The sequence below is a fragment of the Zalophus californianus genome, chromosome 9, assembly GCF_009762305.2.
Source record: "Zalophus californianus isolate mZalCal1 chromosome 9, mZalCal1.pri.v2, whole genome shotgun sequence".
In the NCBI taxonomy this organism is placed as follows: domain Eukaryota; kingdom Metazoa; phylum Chordata; class Mammalia; order Carnivora; family Otariidae; genus Zalophus; species Zalophus californianus.
The window spans coordinates 78,464,074-78,481,959 of NC_045603.1; the positions used below are offsets into that span (position 1 = coordinate 78,464,074).

The 17,886-nt window shown below is 33.6% G+C and overlaps 1 protein-coding gene across 11 annotated transcripts in view; it reads right to left on the reverse strand.

Annotated features, from left to right (window-relative positions):
• The window catches only part of CCDC91 (coiled-coil domain containing 91), a 349,923-nt gene that overhangs the window by 180,799 nt on the left and 151,238 nt on the right, over positions 1 to 17,886 (reverse strand). For all 11 annotated transcript variants that reach the window (XR_003519855.2, XM_027593308.2, XM_027593305.2 and 8 more), the window contains one exon: positions 16,583 to 16,660. Coding sequence is in view for 10 of the 11 variants with exons in the window: in XM_027593308.2 (XP_027449109.1) it covers positions 16,583 to 16,660 (78 nt within the window). In the remaining variant the exon portion in view is untranslated. The remainder of the gene's footprint in view (positions 1 to 16,582; positions 16,661 to 17,886) is intronic.

The following is a 17,886-nucleotide window of genomic DNA, read 5'->3' on the forward strand; positions in this document are numbered from 1 at the left end:
ACATTAAATCAGTACAGTTATAATTTAATTGGTGCTTGCATTTAAATATTAAACAAAACTGCATTTTCTTTTTGCCTTTTTCAGGCTATTCTGATCACCATTTTTGCTAATCTGTCAACTATGTCAAAATTCAATAAATTTCAATACTTCTCATACTTGCTATGACTTGGAAGATACCTAAATTCCTTACATTTAAACAACAAAAACAACAGAGTGTAATTTAATTTTAAAAATACACAAGTTGTGACAGAACCAAGAAAGTAACTTGTAAATGTAACTTTAGGATGAAAAACTTTGTATAGAAGAGTTTCAAAAGGGAAAACTCTTTTTCTAACTCTACCTTAAAGCAAACACCACATACACACACACACACACACACACACACACACACACACACACGGAAGGGGAAGGAGTCTGTTGTCACTGTCTGTATACAATAGCAGAACAAAAATGTTAACCAATAAATATGTTCCTATCTTATTTGTGTCAAACTGGAATTTTTAATGAACTAGGCTCAAAGTAAGATAAAAGAAAAACAACATGTTGAACTTAATTTCTTGAGCACTTTCCACTCACTGTAACAGCATGTTAGCAATAGTTCCAGCTTTGAACTTCAGCACACTGAGTCAACTACAACTTCTTTTGGAAAATTCTCTCCAAAAGTTATTTAGGATAAAAAGAAAATCATTTTAAGAATGTGTCAGCATCTAGAATAGCTGTAGCTCAAGCACTTATATACAATGCATTAACTGAATGCATGAATAATGAGATACTTCTGAAAAGGGAAACAAGCAACAAACACATCTGTGCAAGAGGTGGAGATAGTGAGATATTTTCTCTTTAAAAGATAAGACATCATATTCCTTAAGTTACAGAATTACATCTGTTTTAGCAAATACACCTGTATTTCTTTCCATGTAGGACTTTCTTAGATAGTCCCTCTCTGTTATTATAGCAATCCTCCACTATAAAGAAAATTTTTCTTACTGTGATCATTAATCCCACATTGGAAAAAACAGTACATAAGTTTAAAAAGACAACAACTTAATGCAGAATAAATTCTAGTTTTTTGGTTACAGCTAAAACTTTTGCTTCTTTTTTAACTTTCAAAAACAAAGAGCAGTCCATCCTACAGTCACTTAAATTCTGTTAGAGTATCTCTCATCTTTCTTGTACAGAAGAATTTCCCAGTGATTTCAATGGGAAACACACACATACACACAACCTGGACAGGTTCAATATTAAATGACAAAAATGAGGAAATGATGGCAACAGGCTGAAACAGAATATTTTGACAGGCAAATAAATATGAAGGAATAAGACAATGATTAATTCACCCCTACCACTGGGTATGTAGTAGAATGGTTTTTAGAACTTTAAAGAAAATATGGATACTTAGATACCACCAACAACAAATGATTTAGAATTTCCAGAGAGGAAATCTGCCTTGGCATATGCATTTTAAAAAATTATCACACGACACCTGGGTGGCTCAGTTGGTTAAGTGTCTGCCTTCAGCTCAGGTCATAATCTCCAGGTCCCGGGATCAAGCCCCACATCGGGCTCTCTCTTCAGCGGGGAGCCTGCTTCTCCCTCTTCCTCTGCCCCTCCACCCTGCTTGTGTGCTCTCTCTCTCAAATAAATAAATAAAATCTTAAAAAAAAAGGATCATGAGTAATTTATTATGTGCTGCAAGAGGTGAGACCCAAAGGGTTAAAGAAATCCCAATCAGTGAAAACTGTTAAAGTCCTCTTAAGCAAAAAGCATTATAGTAATGCAACTACTCATTATCTTAAAAAAAATTAAGATAGTCTACATCATGGATAATAATCCCTGATAGACAAAACTATAGACATAAAAGAATTGTTAAGTCTGAGCCAGTGTATATAATGAAGAATGACAATTTAAAGACAAAAGCGCAATTAAACAAGTAAAAAAATTCTTATGTAAACAATCTTAGATGTGGCATGCTCCTATGGAAAGCTTTCCAAGATCTACATTTACTTTACTGTTGTTAATTATCAGGATAAAAGATTTTAAAAATCATGACATGGAAGAAAAAGTAAACAAAATTAAGTAAAGATTATGGGAAAAGTTGGCATATATAGCACATTAGCTTAATTTTAGCTTTGTTTTCTTCCGTACTTTAACAGAATTTCACATGTCCTTTTCATCAATCCAGAGCAAGCTATTTATTTTCTAAATGAACAGAAGAATGCTGGCTTTTTAACAGGAGCCCAGGAATATGACGGGATAGTCCACAATCTCTTTCCCTTAAGGGGACATTTCTAAAAAGAAAACTGAAACAAGAATTCACAATGTATCATTTTGAAAAGTAAACTAATTACAAATCAGCTGTAAAATAATGACAATGCACTGAAACTGCTATGCTAGAAAGTTGGTATAACAATGGTAACTATAACAACTAATATTTATTAACAGCATTATTATTAGCCAAGCAATATATGTTTTCTCACTAGATCCTTACAACACTCCTATGAATAGGTTCTACGGTTTATTCCCTTATTTATTCAAGAGGAAATTAAAATTCATATATAAGAAACTGCCCAAGGTCACCCTGTTACTAAGCACTGGAGCTGGGGCTTTGATCAAGGCGTGTCTGACTTCAAAATAATCAGTTAGCTCTACTAACAGAAGTACTTGGTAGTCCCAACATAGAAATTTTTGCAGAAATGCAACACTCTTTTGGGAATTCACAGATTAAAAATACATAAATTATTACATGTCATTATTAAAGGTAGAAAAAGATAAGAATATGAGTACATAATACATAATAATAGTACAAAATAACTTTGGATCTCAAAGTTTTTAAATATGGAATTGGGTTGTAGATTTTCTTTACCAAGTTCCTGCAGGGGATGGTTTGAAGTTGTATAAATAAGTAGTTACAAAAAGAACTGAATTCCAATTTGATAAGGTCAGCTAATCCATTAAATACATGTAATACCTTGTTTTATTGTGCCTCATCTTATTTTGCTTCAGAGATACTGAGCTTTTTATAAATTGAAGGTTTGTGGCAACCCTGCATCAAGCAAGTATATCAACGCCATTTTTCCAACAGCATTTCCTCACTTCGTGTCTTTGTGTCACATTTTGGTAATTCTCATTATTTCAAACTTTTTCATATTATCATATTTAAATTGTTACACTTTCATAATAAAACTTTAGCACATGAGGAGTTCCTCCTTATGGATGAGCAAAGAAAGTGGTTTCTTGAGATGGAATCTACTCTTGGTAAAATGCTGTCAAGACAGTTGAAATGACAAGAAAGACTATTACATCAATTTAGCTGATAGAGCAATGAGAGTTTGAGAGGACTACCTCCAATTTTGAAAGAACTTCTACTGTGGGTAAAATGCTATAAAACAGCATTGCATGTTACAGAGAAATCATTCATAGAAAAAAGAGTCAATCAATGCGGCAGACTTTACTGTTATCTTATTTTAAGAAATTGCCACAGCTGCCCCAACCTTCGGCAACCACTACCCTGATTAGTCAGCAGCCATCAACATTGAGGCAAGACCCTCCACCAGCAAAAAGAAATTATGGCTAGCTGAAATCTCAGTTAAGCATGTTTTAGCAATAAAGTATTTTCTAAACAAGGTATGTACATTTTCTGGACATAATGCTACTGCACACTTAGTAGAGTACAGCATGGTGTAAACATAACTTATATGCACTGGGAAACCAAAAAATTCATTTGAATCACTTTATTGCTATATTCACTTTATTGTGGTGGTCTGGAACCAAACCCACAATATTCCCAAGGTATGCCTACACAGGGCTAATTAAAGGTGAATCAGAATTTTCAATTCTTTGTGAAAAGTTGAAATCATAACATAGCTTATTTCTATTTTTTTTAAAGATTTTATTTATTCATTTGAGACACAGAGATACAGAGAGAGAGGAGAGCATGAGCAGGGGGCAAGACAGAGGGAGAGGGAGAAGCAGGTTCCCTGCTGAGCCAGGAGCCTGATATGGGGCTCGATTCCAGGACCCTGGGATCAGAACCTGAGCCAAAGGCAGACGCTTAACGACTGAGCCACCCAGGCGCCCCAGCTTATTTCTAATTTAAAATTAGAAATTGTTGATCGCATCATTTGGGAGCTTTAATAAGTGCTATTTCATTTGAGTAGTGCTACATACACAAAATGTATTAGAACTTTAGGGGTTTTTTTCCTTTCATTTGATTACCAATGTAAAAAAAAAAGTAAGATTAGTATTTAAATCATTAAGCTTTAAATTAATATCTGATTCCATGGTAATTTGCTGAAACAAAACCCAAAAGCATATTCTAAAATTCATAAGAGGTATAATATCAGAATTTACTCATGTAAAAAAAGTCACATTTTATAAAAGCATTAGAAAAAGAAATCAGCAATGATCCAAAGGTTGAGGTACTCATATATGACAAGATGATATACATAAATCTTTAACTCTTGTATATACAGTGAGAAATACAAAGAATGTCATGGCTCCTAGATATTCACTGATCCCAGGATAACTTGTTCAATGAAGAACATACGTAATAAGTAACCACTATTTTAATATGGATTAAAAGAAATAAGTGGGGGTGGGGTGGGATTTCTGGAATGGTAATGTTAAGAGCTCAGAGAATCCTCTAACCTGATCTATCTTTTAAGCAAAAACAATCATTCAAAGTCTCTGGACATTTATCAAAGGGCTTACAATAAACTGAGCAACATTAATTAAACAAAGTTTATAGAAACCTGGTAAGAACAGAGGGAAGTTATGATACTCAACCTAGGGACTTTACCCATTCACCCACAGCTGAGCCTTCCAGAAGAACTGTTTCAACAGACTCAGCAGCTGAGTGACAGATCCCATCTTCCCCAACCTATTAGTGTAAAAATCACTGCTGGTGGTCTTGGCAGCTGGTGAACATTAATAGATCCTATTTTCCATAGCTCCATGCTGCAGAAGGCTTGTATCACATAAATAGGGCAGCTGGTAAAAAAATACAATTCTCCTTTCCTGCACAGCTCTGTATTGCAGGATAGCTGCTCAGAAAACAAATGCCAGTTCCCATCTCTAGTACATTCCTGAGGTAAAAGAACTATTCCAGAGATATTTAACAGCTATAAACATTGGACAATCCCTTCCTCATGAACTCTGTATTACAGAAGATCTATAGTGAGCAATGGTGGCAGCCATTTAGCAGAATAGTGCCTACCCTCTTTCCCCCATGTATAGCTCCAGCTGTGAAAGGAGGATCTGGGTGAGGAAGCCAATGAAGAGCAAATTAAGCATCCTACTCTTCCAGGGCCTGTGCACAGTCCATAGGTTCTATGACAGGGAAGGGTTATAGCAAGGCTCTGGCACACAAACTGCCCCTACCAAAGGAAATGATCTATAACTGGTGTATAACTGGGTCAGGCTGGGGAATCAATGGATACCCTAGGGCACTGTCCAAAACAATAGAGCAATCAACTAGAAATTAACAGAAACTAACAGCTAGTTATGATAAAACACAGACAAGTCAGAATCATAAAATGGGAGTCCAGGAAAGAGATAGTTAAAGAGTGTATGGCTTTAAAACAGTCATTTCTGGTAGTCAGAAAGAGTTTTGCAAATATCCATTTTGCTCTACAGAAGCTGCACAATTCAAAAGAAATGGACTTCACTAATCAATCAACAAACGAAAGCACAAAGTCTCCTGAGGAATGAAGACACAAAGTTGCTACTATATTTTGTCTACAATGTCTAGTTTTCAATAAAAAATTACTAGACATGAAAAGAAATATTAAACTGTGTCACATACACAGGGAAAACAGGAGTCAACAGTAACTGCCTTTGAGGTGGCCTAGATGTTACTTAGTAGAAAAAGACTTCAAAGCACCTATTGAAAAAATGAACTAAAGAAAACCATGCTTAAATAATTAAGTAACACCTCATAAAATACACACTATCAATAAAGAGGGAAATTATACAAAAGAAGCAACAGGAAATTCTGGAGTGGAAACGTAAAACAACAAAAATGAAAAATTCCATAGGTAAAATCTATCAAACAGCATTGCATGTTACAGAGAAATCATTCATAGAAGGAAGAGTCAATTAATGTGGCAATCTTCACTGTTATCTTATTTTAAGAAATTGCCACAGCCAGCCAACCTTTAGCAACCACCACCCTGATCAGTCAGCAGCCATGAACATCGAGGCAAGGCCTTCCACCAACAAAAAGAAATTATGGCTCACTGAAATCTCAGATGATGGTTAAGCATTTTTAGCAATAACTTATTTTTTAGAGGTTCTAAACAGTAGGTTTGAACTGAGAGAAGACATAATCAGTAAATCTGAAGAAATATCAATAAAGACTGTGAAACCTAAACTACAGAGTTTAAATAATGAAGAAAAATGGATAGAGCCTCAGAAAAATGTGACACTTTTAAGCAGACCAACATGTACATAGTGAAAGTCACACAGAGGAAGAAGAGAATAAAAAATATTTAAAGAAATAATGGTTAAAGAGGGCACATACTGAATGGAGCACTGGGTGTTATACACAATGAATCATGGAACACTACATCAAAAACTAATGATGTAATGTATGGTGATTAACATAACATAATAATAAAAAAAAATTCCATAAAGAAAAAAAAAATAAAGAAATAATGGCTGAAAACCTCCCACAGTGACAGAATACAATCTATACATGTAAGAAGCTCAATGACTTCCATGTAGGAAAAACTAAAAGAGATACACACCCAGACATATTACAGTTAAAATGCTGGAACACAAAAACAGAAACAATTTGGAAACAGTAGAAAAATGATTCATCACATACAAGATAAACACAAAAAAATTAACAGCTTACTTCTCATCAGAAACAATGAAAGAGAGAAGGCAATGGGGATGACATTTTCAAAGTATTGAAACTAAACAAAAACCTGTCTCACAAGAATTTTATATCCAACAAAAGGAAACAAAAAAGCTTTTAAAAATAGAAAACTATTTTTAAAGAATGAAAATGAACTAAAGCTACTTCAAGATAAATGCATTGTTAGCAGACATAACTTACAGTAAATATTAAAGCAAGTTCTTTAGGCTAAAACAAGTAAAATCAGGTTTTTGGTTATTTCTTCTCTGTTCTTCTCTTATTTGATTTAAAAAGCAATCACATTGTTAAAAGATATATAATTATATTTGTACAAAAGACAGTTTAGATTCAAAGATACAAATTGGTTCAAAATAAAAGGATGGGAAAAGATACACCATGCAAATAAAAACCATAGCAGAGCTGGAGTGGCTATACTAATGTCAGGAAACAGCCATAAATTACATAACACTTTTCTAAAGAAACAATGTGTTAAAGAAGAAATCACAATGAGGATTATAAATTCTTTTACATGAACAAAAATGAAAATACATCATACAAAAGTTATGGGATTAAATAAACTAGAATCAAGAGGAAAACATAAATGCCTATATTAAAACAGAAAAAGATATTACATATTTCATCTACTTATCCATTTTAACAAACTAGAAAAATAATAAAGTAAGGCCAAAGTAAGCAAAGGCTATGCAAAATAAATGTTAAAATGGAAATTAGTAAATAAGAGAATAGAAAATGGCAGAAAATGAGCAAAACCGATAGTTAATTACTTGAAAACACAAACAGAATAAAGAAACCTTTAGATAAATTAACCAAATGGAGAAGAGGGAAGACTCAAATTACAAAAGCAGAAACGAAAGAGGAGATATCACTACTTACCTTACAAAAATAAAAGCACTGGAAGAGCATACTATAAATAACTACATGCTAAAAATTAGAGCATTTAGATCAAAGAACTAAATCCCTAGAAAAATAAAATTACCAAACTAACTCAGGAAGAAAACAGAAAATCTGAAGAGATCAATAACAAGAGACTGAATTTATTTAAAAAACACACACACAAAAAAAAAACCAAAAAACTCCCACACAGAAAAATCCAGTATCACATGGTTATATTAGTGAATGCTACAATTCTTAACAAAGAATTAATAATACTGATCCTTTACAAACTCTTCCAAGAAATTAAAGAAAAGAGAACATATCCTAACTCATTCTGAGTAAAGTAATACTGACAGCAAAGCCTGCTAGACCCCAAAGAAAACTACAAACCAATATTTCTTATGAATAAAGATACAAAATACTCAACAAAATATTAACCAACTGAATGATGCAATACATTAAAAAAAAAAGTATACACCATGACCAAGTGAGATTATCTCAGGAATGCAAAACAGATTTAACATCCAAAAATCAAATGGAATATACCACAGTCGTAAGGAAAAAAATCATTTCAAAAGACACAGAAATAGCATTGGACGAAATTCTGCAACCTTTCATGATTAAAATTTTTTTTTCAACAAACTAGAAATAAAAGGGTACTTCCTCAACCTAATGAAGACCATGCATTTACAACTCACTTATAACATCATACTTAAGTGGTTAATAACTGAATGTTGTCTCCCTAAGATTATGTATGTTCTTGCAGCTCTTATTCAAATTGTATTGCAGGTCTATCCAGGACAGTTAAGCAAGAAAAAAAAATAAAAGGCACCCGTATTGGAAAGAGGTGCAGGTGGCAGGTGGCATGGTCTTGTATACAGAAAATCCTAACAACTCTATTAAAAACCATTAGAACTAATGAATGTATATATCACAACAAATATGCAAAATCAATCCTGTAATTATTAATCATATTATTATATGCTAGCAATGAAAAATCTGAACATGAAATTAAAAGAAACAATTCATTTTACAATATCACCGAAAAGAATAAAATACACAGTGAAAACTACAATAGATTGTTGAAAGGAATTTAAAGAGGATAAAATAAATGTAAAGGCATTTCATAATTATGTATGAGAAAACTTAACACTTAAAATAGCAATACTTCCGAAATAGGCCTTACATATTCAATGCAAATACAAATCAAATCCCACTTGGATGTTTTTTAAAAATTCACATGCTGATAGTAAAACTCATATGAAAATGCAAGTGACCTAGAATAGCCAAAACAATTTGGAAGAACAACAAAGTTGGACAGTGTACACTACCTGATACCAAAAAGTTACTATAAAGCTACAGTAATAAAAAGTGTGGTAATGGCATTGAGAGAGACATATAGTTCAATGGAAAGGAATTAAGAGTCTACAAATAAATCCTCACACAGATGGTTAATTTTTGACAAAGGTCCCAAAACAATTCAATGAGGAAAGAACAGTCTTTACAACAAATGATGTTGGGAACAACTGGATATGCACATCAAAAAAAAAAAAAAAAGTCCCATTCCTTCTTCACACCATATACAATAATTAACTGAAAATGGGTCAAAGACTTAAATGCCAATTAAACCCACTAGCAGGGCTTAATATTTTTTTTTTTAATGGAAAATAACAAGTGTTGGTATGGATGGAGAGAAACTAGAACCCTCAGTCACTGTTGGTTGGAACATAAAATAGTGCAGCTGGAAACATTCTGGTAGTTCCTCAAAATGTTGAACACAGATAAATATAACAAACCCTAGGTATATACCAAGGAAAAATGAAAATATACATCCACATAGCGATATTCACAATAGTCAAAAAGTGAAAACAATCCAAATGACCATTAACTGATGAAAGGATAAATAAAATGTGGTATATCCATACAATGGAATCTTACAGGACAATAAAAAAGAAATGAAATGCTAATACATAAAACAACATGCAAGAACATTGAAAATATTATGCTAAGTGAAAGAAGTCAAGAAGATCACAAATTGTATGATTCTATTTATACAAAATGTCCAGAAGATGCAAATCTATAGTGACATAATATAGATGAACAGTTACCAAGAGCTGGAAAACAGGTGGTTGGGCAGGAGTGAAGAAAGACTGCTAAAGAATATAAGGTTTCATGTAGGGTGTTGAAAATGCTCTGAAATTACACTGTGCTGATGACTGTATAATTCTGTGACTATATTAAAAACTAGAGAATTATAAACTTTAAATTGGTGAATTTTGTAATATGTGAATTATATCTCAATAAGGCTGTTCAAAAATAAAAATTATAAAATATTAAAATATCACTAGCTTACTCAAAATCAGAACATATTAGTAAACTTTCCTCTGTGGTGATCAATACAGGTTCTTAGAAGTCACAGTGGCAAATGGAGAAAAGCCTTTTCTATTACATTTTAAACTTATAGTTTTTGAAATACAAATGTACAAATGTAAACTAGCTCCAAATGATTTTGATAGCTTAAAATCTTGCAACCAAACTCTAAATAAAGAAATCTCAAGTCTTATCACGGAATAGATCATAGAAGTAAATAAATCTGATATACTCCCAAATTAAAAAAAAAAAAAAAATCACACCATTGCTAGTGCTGGCATTTTACCAGTGCAAATTAAGTTTATGTCTGTTACTCTTCCTTGTTTACAGTATAATTATCTTGTTTTTTCTTTTTTTTTAAAGATTTTATTTATTTGAGAAAGAGCATGAAAGAGAGAGAGCACAAGGAGGGGGAGTGGCACGCAGAGGCAGCGGGAGAAGCAGGCTTCCCGCTGAGCAGGGAGCCCGACGTGGGGCTCGATCCCAGGACCCTGAGATCATGACCTGAGCCGAAGGCAGACGCTTAACTGACTGAGCCACCCAGGTGTCCCTACAATACAATTTTCTTAAAATTTTCCTTTACATAACAATAAGAACCACATTGGACAATGTTACATATTTTTTAATTTAACAAATATAATTTAGAAAACTTAAAAAAAAGAAAGTCTATTGCATTTACCCACAATCCTGTCCTTTCCTTTGTTCTTTCCTAATGTTTCCTTCATCATTTCCTTTTGTTTGGATAACTTCCTTAGCCATTCTCTTAGAGAAGGTTTGCTAGGACAAATTCTCTTACTTTTCCTTCATCTGAGACCATCTTGATTTCTTCCCTTCATTGCAGAAACATATTTTCATTGGATATAAAAATCTGAGTGGACATTTATTTCCTTTCAGTGTTATTCCATTTCCTTCTGGCCTCCCTGGTTTCTGATGAAAAATCCAATGTAAATCTAATTGATTTTCTGTAAGTAAAATGCCATCATTCTCTGGCTGCTTTCAAGATTTTTTCTTTGTCTCTGGTTTGCAGACGTTTGACTATAATGTGTGTAGCAGTCAGGGTCTCTAGAGAAATATAACTGACAGGATGTGTACATGGAGAGAAAGACTGATTTTAAGAAATCGGCTCCCACAAAAGTGGAGGCTCGCAAATTCAATATCTACAAGGTAGAATGGCAGATTGGAGATCCAGAGAAGAGCCAATGCTGCAGTTCAAGTCTAAAAGGCTGTCTGCTAGCAAAATACCTTATTCATCAACGAGACAGGTCCTTTGTTTTATTAAAACCTTCTAACAATTGGATGAGAATCACCCACATTATGGCGGGTAATCTGCTTTACTCAAGGTCCACAAATACAAATATTAATCTTACCCGAAATGAACTGTCACAAAAACATCCAGAATAATGTTTGACCAAATATGTGGGGATCATGGCCCAACCAAGTTAACACATAAAATTAACCATCACAGTGGGTCTTGGTGGTTTTTATTTGATTTTGGTATTATTGTTATTTTGCTTAATCCTGCTTAAGAGTTCACTCAGCTTCTTGATTATATAGTTTTATTTCTTTGGCCAAATTTGGGAAAATTTCAGCTAGTATTTCTTTGAATATATTTTTCAGCTCTGTCCACTGTCCACTTTCTCCTCTTTTTCCAGGACTCTGATGACATGAATTTTAGATTTTTTGTTATAATCCCACAGGTCCCTAAATCCTTGCTTATTTGTTTTTAGTCTAGTTTCTCTCTATTGTTCAAACTGGGTGACTTCTATTCTATTTTCCAAGTTCAATGATTATTTCCCGTTTCTCCATTATGACATTGAGCCCATACACTGAATTTTTTTTTTGTATTGTATTTTTAAGTTCTAAAATTTTCATTTGGTTCTTTCTTTATATAATCTATTTCTTTGCTAAGACTTTCTATTCTCTTGCTGGGACTTTCTATTTTTTTCATTTGCTTCAAAGCATGTTCATAATTGCTTGTTAAAGCATTTTTATGAGGGACACTTTTAAAATCCTTGTCACATAATTCTAACATTGGTGTCAGCTCAGTGTTAGCTTCTGTTCCTTATTTTTTTCACTCAAGATGAGATTTTCTTGGTTCTTTGTATGAGAACTATTTTCAATTGAAATTTGGATATTTTCAATCTTGCTTTAGGCAGACTTCCTCTGATAAGACACTACTCCAAGAAGGGAACAGCCAGGTACTAATAAGTCCAGGTTCCTGATTCATTCTCCACTACCCTCAGGGCAGGGGGAAGAAGAATCTCCTCATTATTGCTGGACATGGTTGGGAGTTCAGCTTCACACAAAGCCTTCACTGATGTCACTCTGGCTGAGAGAAGAAAGGGTGCCACCTTATTATTCCCCAAATAACCTTCACTGACACTTCAGAGGGCTGACCTTATTACCACTGAGCAATAATGAAAGCCCTGACTTTCCATTAAACATCTGTTGATACCTTGATAGCAGAGGAAATGTCAGGGTGGGGTGGAAGTCTAGGCTTCCTACATGGCCTACCCTGACACTTAGGGAGGAGCGGATTTACTGCCGAGTGGGGCTGAAAGTCCATGTTTCCTAGTCAGCCTTCTTTGAAACCTCCCAATGGGGAAGAGGAAAGCTATCTCACTATAGCCTGGGGAGGTTTCATGAAAGTCTACAATCCTGCCAAGCCTTTGTTGGCAGGGCTGGAGGGTGGGGCCACATTTAGTTCTATGGTATTTGGTGGGAGTGGAATGGTTATTATCCAAGAGTTTACTGTCTTGCTACCCAGAGGCTTTCCTGGTCTTTTGGACAGAGACAGTAGCCTTTTCTTGGGATTTGTTATCTGTGCCCATTTGGTATTTCTGGCTTGCTCACTTCTCCAGCACCAAATCTGGGCAAATGAGGGAAAAAGAAAATCCAGGGAACCCAGTGTAATGTAGTTACCTGGATCCCAGAGTCCCTAGGCAGTCTGTCTTCTTTTAGGATTTTGTCTGTTTTATACATAATGTCCAAGGATTTTTTTAGCTGTATAGTAGTAGGAAGAATAGGGGCGAAAAAGTCTACTTCACATTTCTGGAAGGAAAATTTAATGTAAAAATAATGCATGTTCCTCTACATTAATTTTTAGGCTTTTATCATTTTTGTTTTACTTCATTTATATTTTTCACTATCTTTCCTAATGAATTTTTTTTTTCAAATTCTTCAACAATGTCTCAACTCAACCTGGAGTGAGAAAAATGACTTATCACATCTAGTCCAGAATAACCAAGCAGAAGAATATAAGATCCCTAAAAGTCAGGGATGGTAGTGGAAAGGTACAGATTTCTCTAGTCCAGCTGCATATTTGAGTAAATACCTGCATAGCAAGGAGAGGTTAAAGTCAAAGCATCAAGGGAAGCTACGGTTTTTGGTGACTATATACTACCTATATATGGTCTGTGCATGTGCATGGGTGGGTGTGTAATATATATTCCATTGGACCAAAGATCTGTCTATCTTCTTCAGTGCTGTATCCACAACAGTCCCTGGCATAAAGAAGGAAGTCAATGTTTCTTGAATTAAGGAAAGAATAAATCAAAGAGAATGTTCATACAACTTCTCTTAGTAATAGCAATTAGTTGTATGAAGTTGTATTTTCATTTGTTTTTGAGTTATCTAATGATGAATGAATCATCCATCAAAATGTTTATATAATTTAACAAAATGAAGCTTTAAAAGTATCAACAAAAAGTTACTGTCTAAAAAAGAGACACATAATACAATAATTATCACATGACCTTCTCATGCTTGAATTTCAAATGGAAAAAAAACTATATTGTTTCTTTTCCTGTTCCATAATGGGTCACAAATCAACACTTACATTATAAAGACATCTAACCTATGAGGAAAACATTGCCTATTTTTCCTATCTGAATTACTTTATTTCTTCCTATATTACTTTGAAGTTGATTCTCCATATGTTTTCAGAACACATTGGTTGTAAAATGTTATGTGATAATTAAAGTATCAGATCTTATTCTTTCTCACAGTACAATAACATCATTGTACAAAATATGAAGCTCATCAATGAATCAATATGGAAAGCTATATGAAATGTATTTACACGAAAGTTCCCTGTGACAAAAGTTTATCTAAGTTTATATATAAACTGACAATAAGTATACAACAAATTAAATATAACTTTGTAGGCTACTTGACTTGATTCCTAACCCTCTTAAGCAAATCATGATACCTAATGCTTGAAACTTTTAAATCCTCTCCAAATGGACATCAAATAATGATACTAGACAAAGAAGAGGTGAAATGAGTAGCTCTCAACCAAGTTTCTCCAAATTACAATTTGTAAAATGTATTTGCAAAATTCTCACTTATGCTTTTAAACTCATTAACTGTCAGTATTGAAAGCAATATACAATAAACATGTTTTCAGCAAATGAAATATGTGGAGCTAGAATCAAAAAAGGATTTAAAATATCAAACATTGAGCTGTTCAGAAAAATACAAGTTCAAACACAATGTAAATGCTTTTAAAACATTTAATTTAGAATTCATAAATAAAAATAAGTAAAATACAAATTTACCCAAGAATATATCACTTAATGCACCAGGAGTATTATATAAATTCCAGCTTTTTAATTCTTCCCACCCTTAGCCTAGGGGAAAAAAAAGATGATAGTTCAAAATAGATCCTATACTTTTACCCAATTCAATAACTGTAAAGCTGGTTTATATTAGTAGAACTAAAAATTCACAATATTATAAAAAGAGCCAATAATCACAGCTGCAAAAACTTGGTATTTTTTTAATAACCATCTTGACAATGGCACAGGTTTCTATATTGGGTGTGGTCACAAAAATGACCTTACATGTTCCAACACATATCTACTAGACTACCTTGGGTTTAAAAAAAAATAAAAAAGTACTTTTTGTTAAATTAATTCTGGATCTACTTCTTTTTCTACTTTTATCCAAATGACTTGTCACAAGAAGCTTTTTGACATTAAATTATTAGCTAACTAAAATGACATTAATTTCTACCAAGTCGAAGGATGACGTTTAATCAACAATAAGAAATTTTTGTATTCTACATGTGGTAGAAGGATTTAACTAAAAAAATTTACTGTAGTAATGAACAACCAAAAACAAACTAAATGCTTAACTATACAGGTACAGTTAAACCAGTTATGGTGTGTGTGTGTGTATGTGTGTGTGTGTGTGTGTGTGTGTGTGTGTATACGTATGTACATATACATACATATATATACTGTGGAATACTATAGAACAAAAAATAAGTTCATACATACTGATACTAAAATACAAGTCGGGGTGCCTGGGTGGCTCAGTCATTAAGCATCTGCCTTCAGCTCAAGTCATGGTCCTGGGGTCCTGAGATCGAGCCCCATATCAGGCTCCCTGCTCAGCAGGAAGCCTGTTTCTCCCCCTCCCACTCCCCCTGCTTGTGTTCCCTCTCTTGCTATGTCTCTATCAGTCAAATAAATAAAGTCTTAAATAAATAAATAAAATACAAGTCATATTGAATAAATACAGAAAGAAACAAAAGAATAGATTGAGTGGAATAACATTTTCTGTAAATACAAATAAAAAAATTATACAATACGGTATTAGCATATATGCATATGCAAATATGGAGAAAATCCTATAGAAGGGCTCACATGTCAAACTGCTAATGGTTACCTCTGGGAGAATTGTTTGAATTTAATTTCAACAAGAATGTATTCCTCTATTATTTGTGGGAAAAAAAAGACCTAACATGAAATTCAGGGGGAAAAGGACTTTTTTTTTGAGCATGAAAATAAAATCTTTATTTTCAGTTATTACCCACCAATAAGGGAAAATTAGGTTCACAGTATTGGCTCTTGACACAAAGTGAACTAGAAAGCAAAATTACATCCATCAGATACAACTAATGGACCAACTTTTTTAAAATTAAGTCTATCTTGAAAGCTTGCAACATACCAGTCCTCAGTTTGCTTTAAATGATTAAGCTTACGCAGGCATCGAATCAGAGAAAAATGCTGTGTATGTCCCTCATATTGACATGTATCATGATTTCTATAACAATATTCATAACAAATTTTTTTCTTAATCTTACCCTTTACCCACAATATTTTTCAGATGCATATATCATGCCTTTTTTTTTTCTAAAAGAGGTAGAACCACAGTGAAGATAAAAGCTAATCTAGCAATTAATTCTATAGAATTTTGTTCTTGAACTTCTTCAGCTGCAGATTATTAAACATTCTACAACTTCTCCAATGCAGAGCAACATCTAGCATTACCTTTGTAATCTACCGAGTATGTTTTCAACAAACACTTATCGGTCAATTGAAAAGAATTCTATACTAAAATAAGACTACTGCCATTCTACAATTTGCATATGTTTGCATATGCCAATGTGTGTAAACTTTTTTCTAAAGTATGCCACAGTTTAATAGAGAAAGCAGACTCCCAAACCTCTACCTTATATTCATCCACAATAATGCTGAGAGCTTCATGACCAGCTTTCCTCATGTCTTCCAATTCTTGTTTATGTTTTTCCTGAAAAACAAAAACAAAAAACTTAAACCATGGTTTGTTCTTTTGTTTACAAAATAAAACCACTGACTTCTTGTATCTATGAATGATTGAGTGGTTTATGGCACACTAATGCTGCAGCTAAAAGCAATGAGAAAAAATAAAGTTCTGTTTAAAAGCATTAGGGAGGACTCAAGCAATGAAAAAAGACAGGAAAACATAACTGCGAGGAAAACCATACTGACAGGTGAGATAACACAAAACAATAGTGTTACCTCTTGAGGCATATGGCAATTCTGCACCTGGATCAAGAGCCAGGAGGGATTGTGTTACTGCAATAAGCTTGGGCCTCTATATATTTTTTATTACTTCTCCAGTAATATACACATACCAATAGTTTAATACCCTAACAAAGTTGGAGAACTGCTGGATTAAGGTGACCAACCCCTCATTCTATCTTCCTAGCAAAGGAATGGATGAACTTTCTTTGGAGAACGTTAACATCTTACAGAGACTTTCTAATTTTTCAAATACTCTGTACAGGTTTCAATACAAAAGTATCAGAGCTGACAACAGAGGAGACCAAAAACACAGAAAACAGAAAACACAAAAGAAATAGGCTCACGGATGATTTAGATATTAGTTATCAAAGAGTTTAAAATATGTTACGATTCAGGGGCACAGTCAGTTAAGCATCTGACTTTTGGTTTCAGCTCAGGTTGTGATCTCTGTGTCATGAGATCAAGCCCCAGGTCGGGCTCCGCACTCAGTGCGGAGTCAGCTTAAGATGCTCTCTCCCTTTCCCTCTCCCTCTGCCCCTCCTGCTCATGCTCTCTCTCTTTCTAAAATAAGTAAATAAATCTTAAAAAAATACAAAGTAGAGGAGAAATGAAGAAAATGGATAGGATATGGATTTTCATCAGAGAACTGGAATTCATGAGATAGAAATTTTACAGCTGAGAAATAGGCACTATTAATAACTCAACAGATGAGGTAAACAGTAGATGAAATGAAGCAGGAAGCAGAATTAGAGAACCAAAAGTTAGTGGGGGGAGGGGAAGAGATTTGAGTGAAAAGAGGAATAAAACTATGGAAAATACAAAAAACAAATCTAAAATGACATGAGACAGTAAAAAGATTAAATAGACATGTAACAAAAGAATCTTTAAAAAATAATCCAAAATAAGACACAAATGAAATGTAGTAAGATGATAAAAATAAAATAATTGAGAAAAATGAAAAATGCAAAT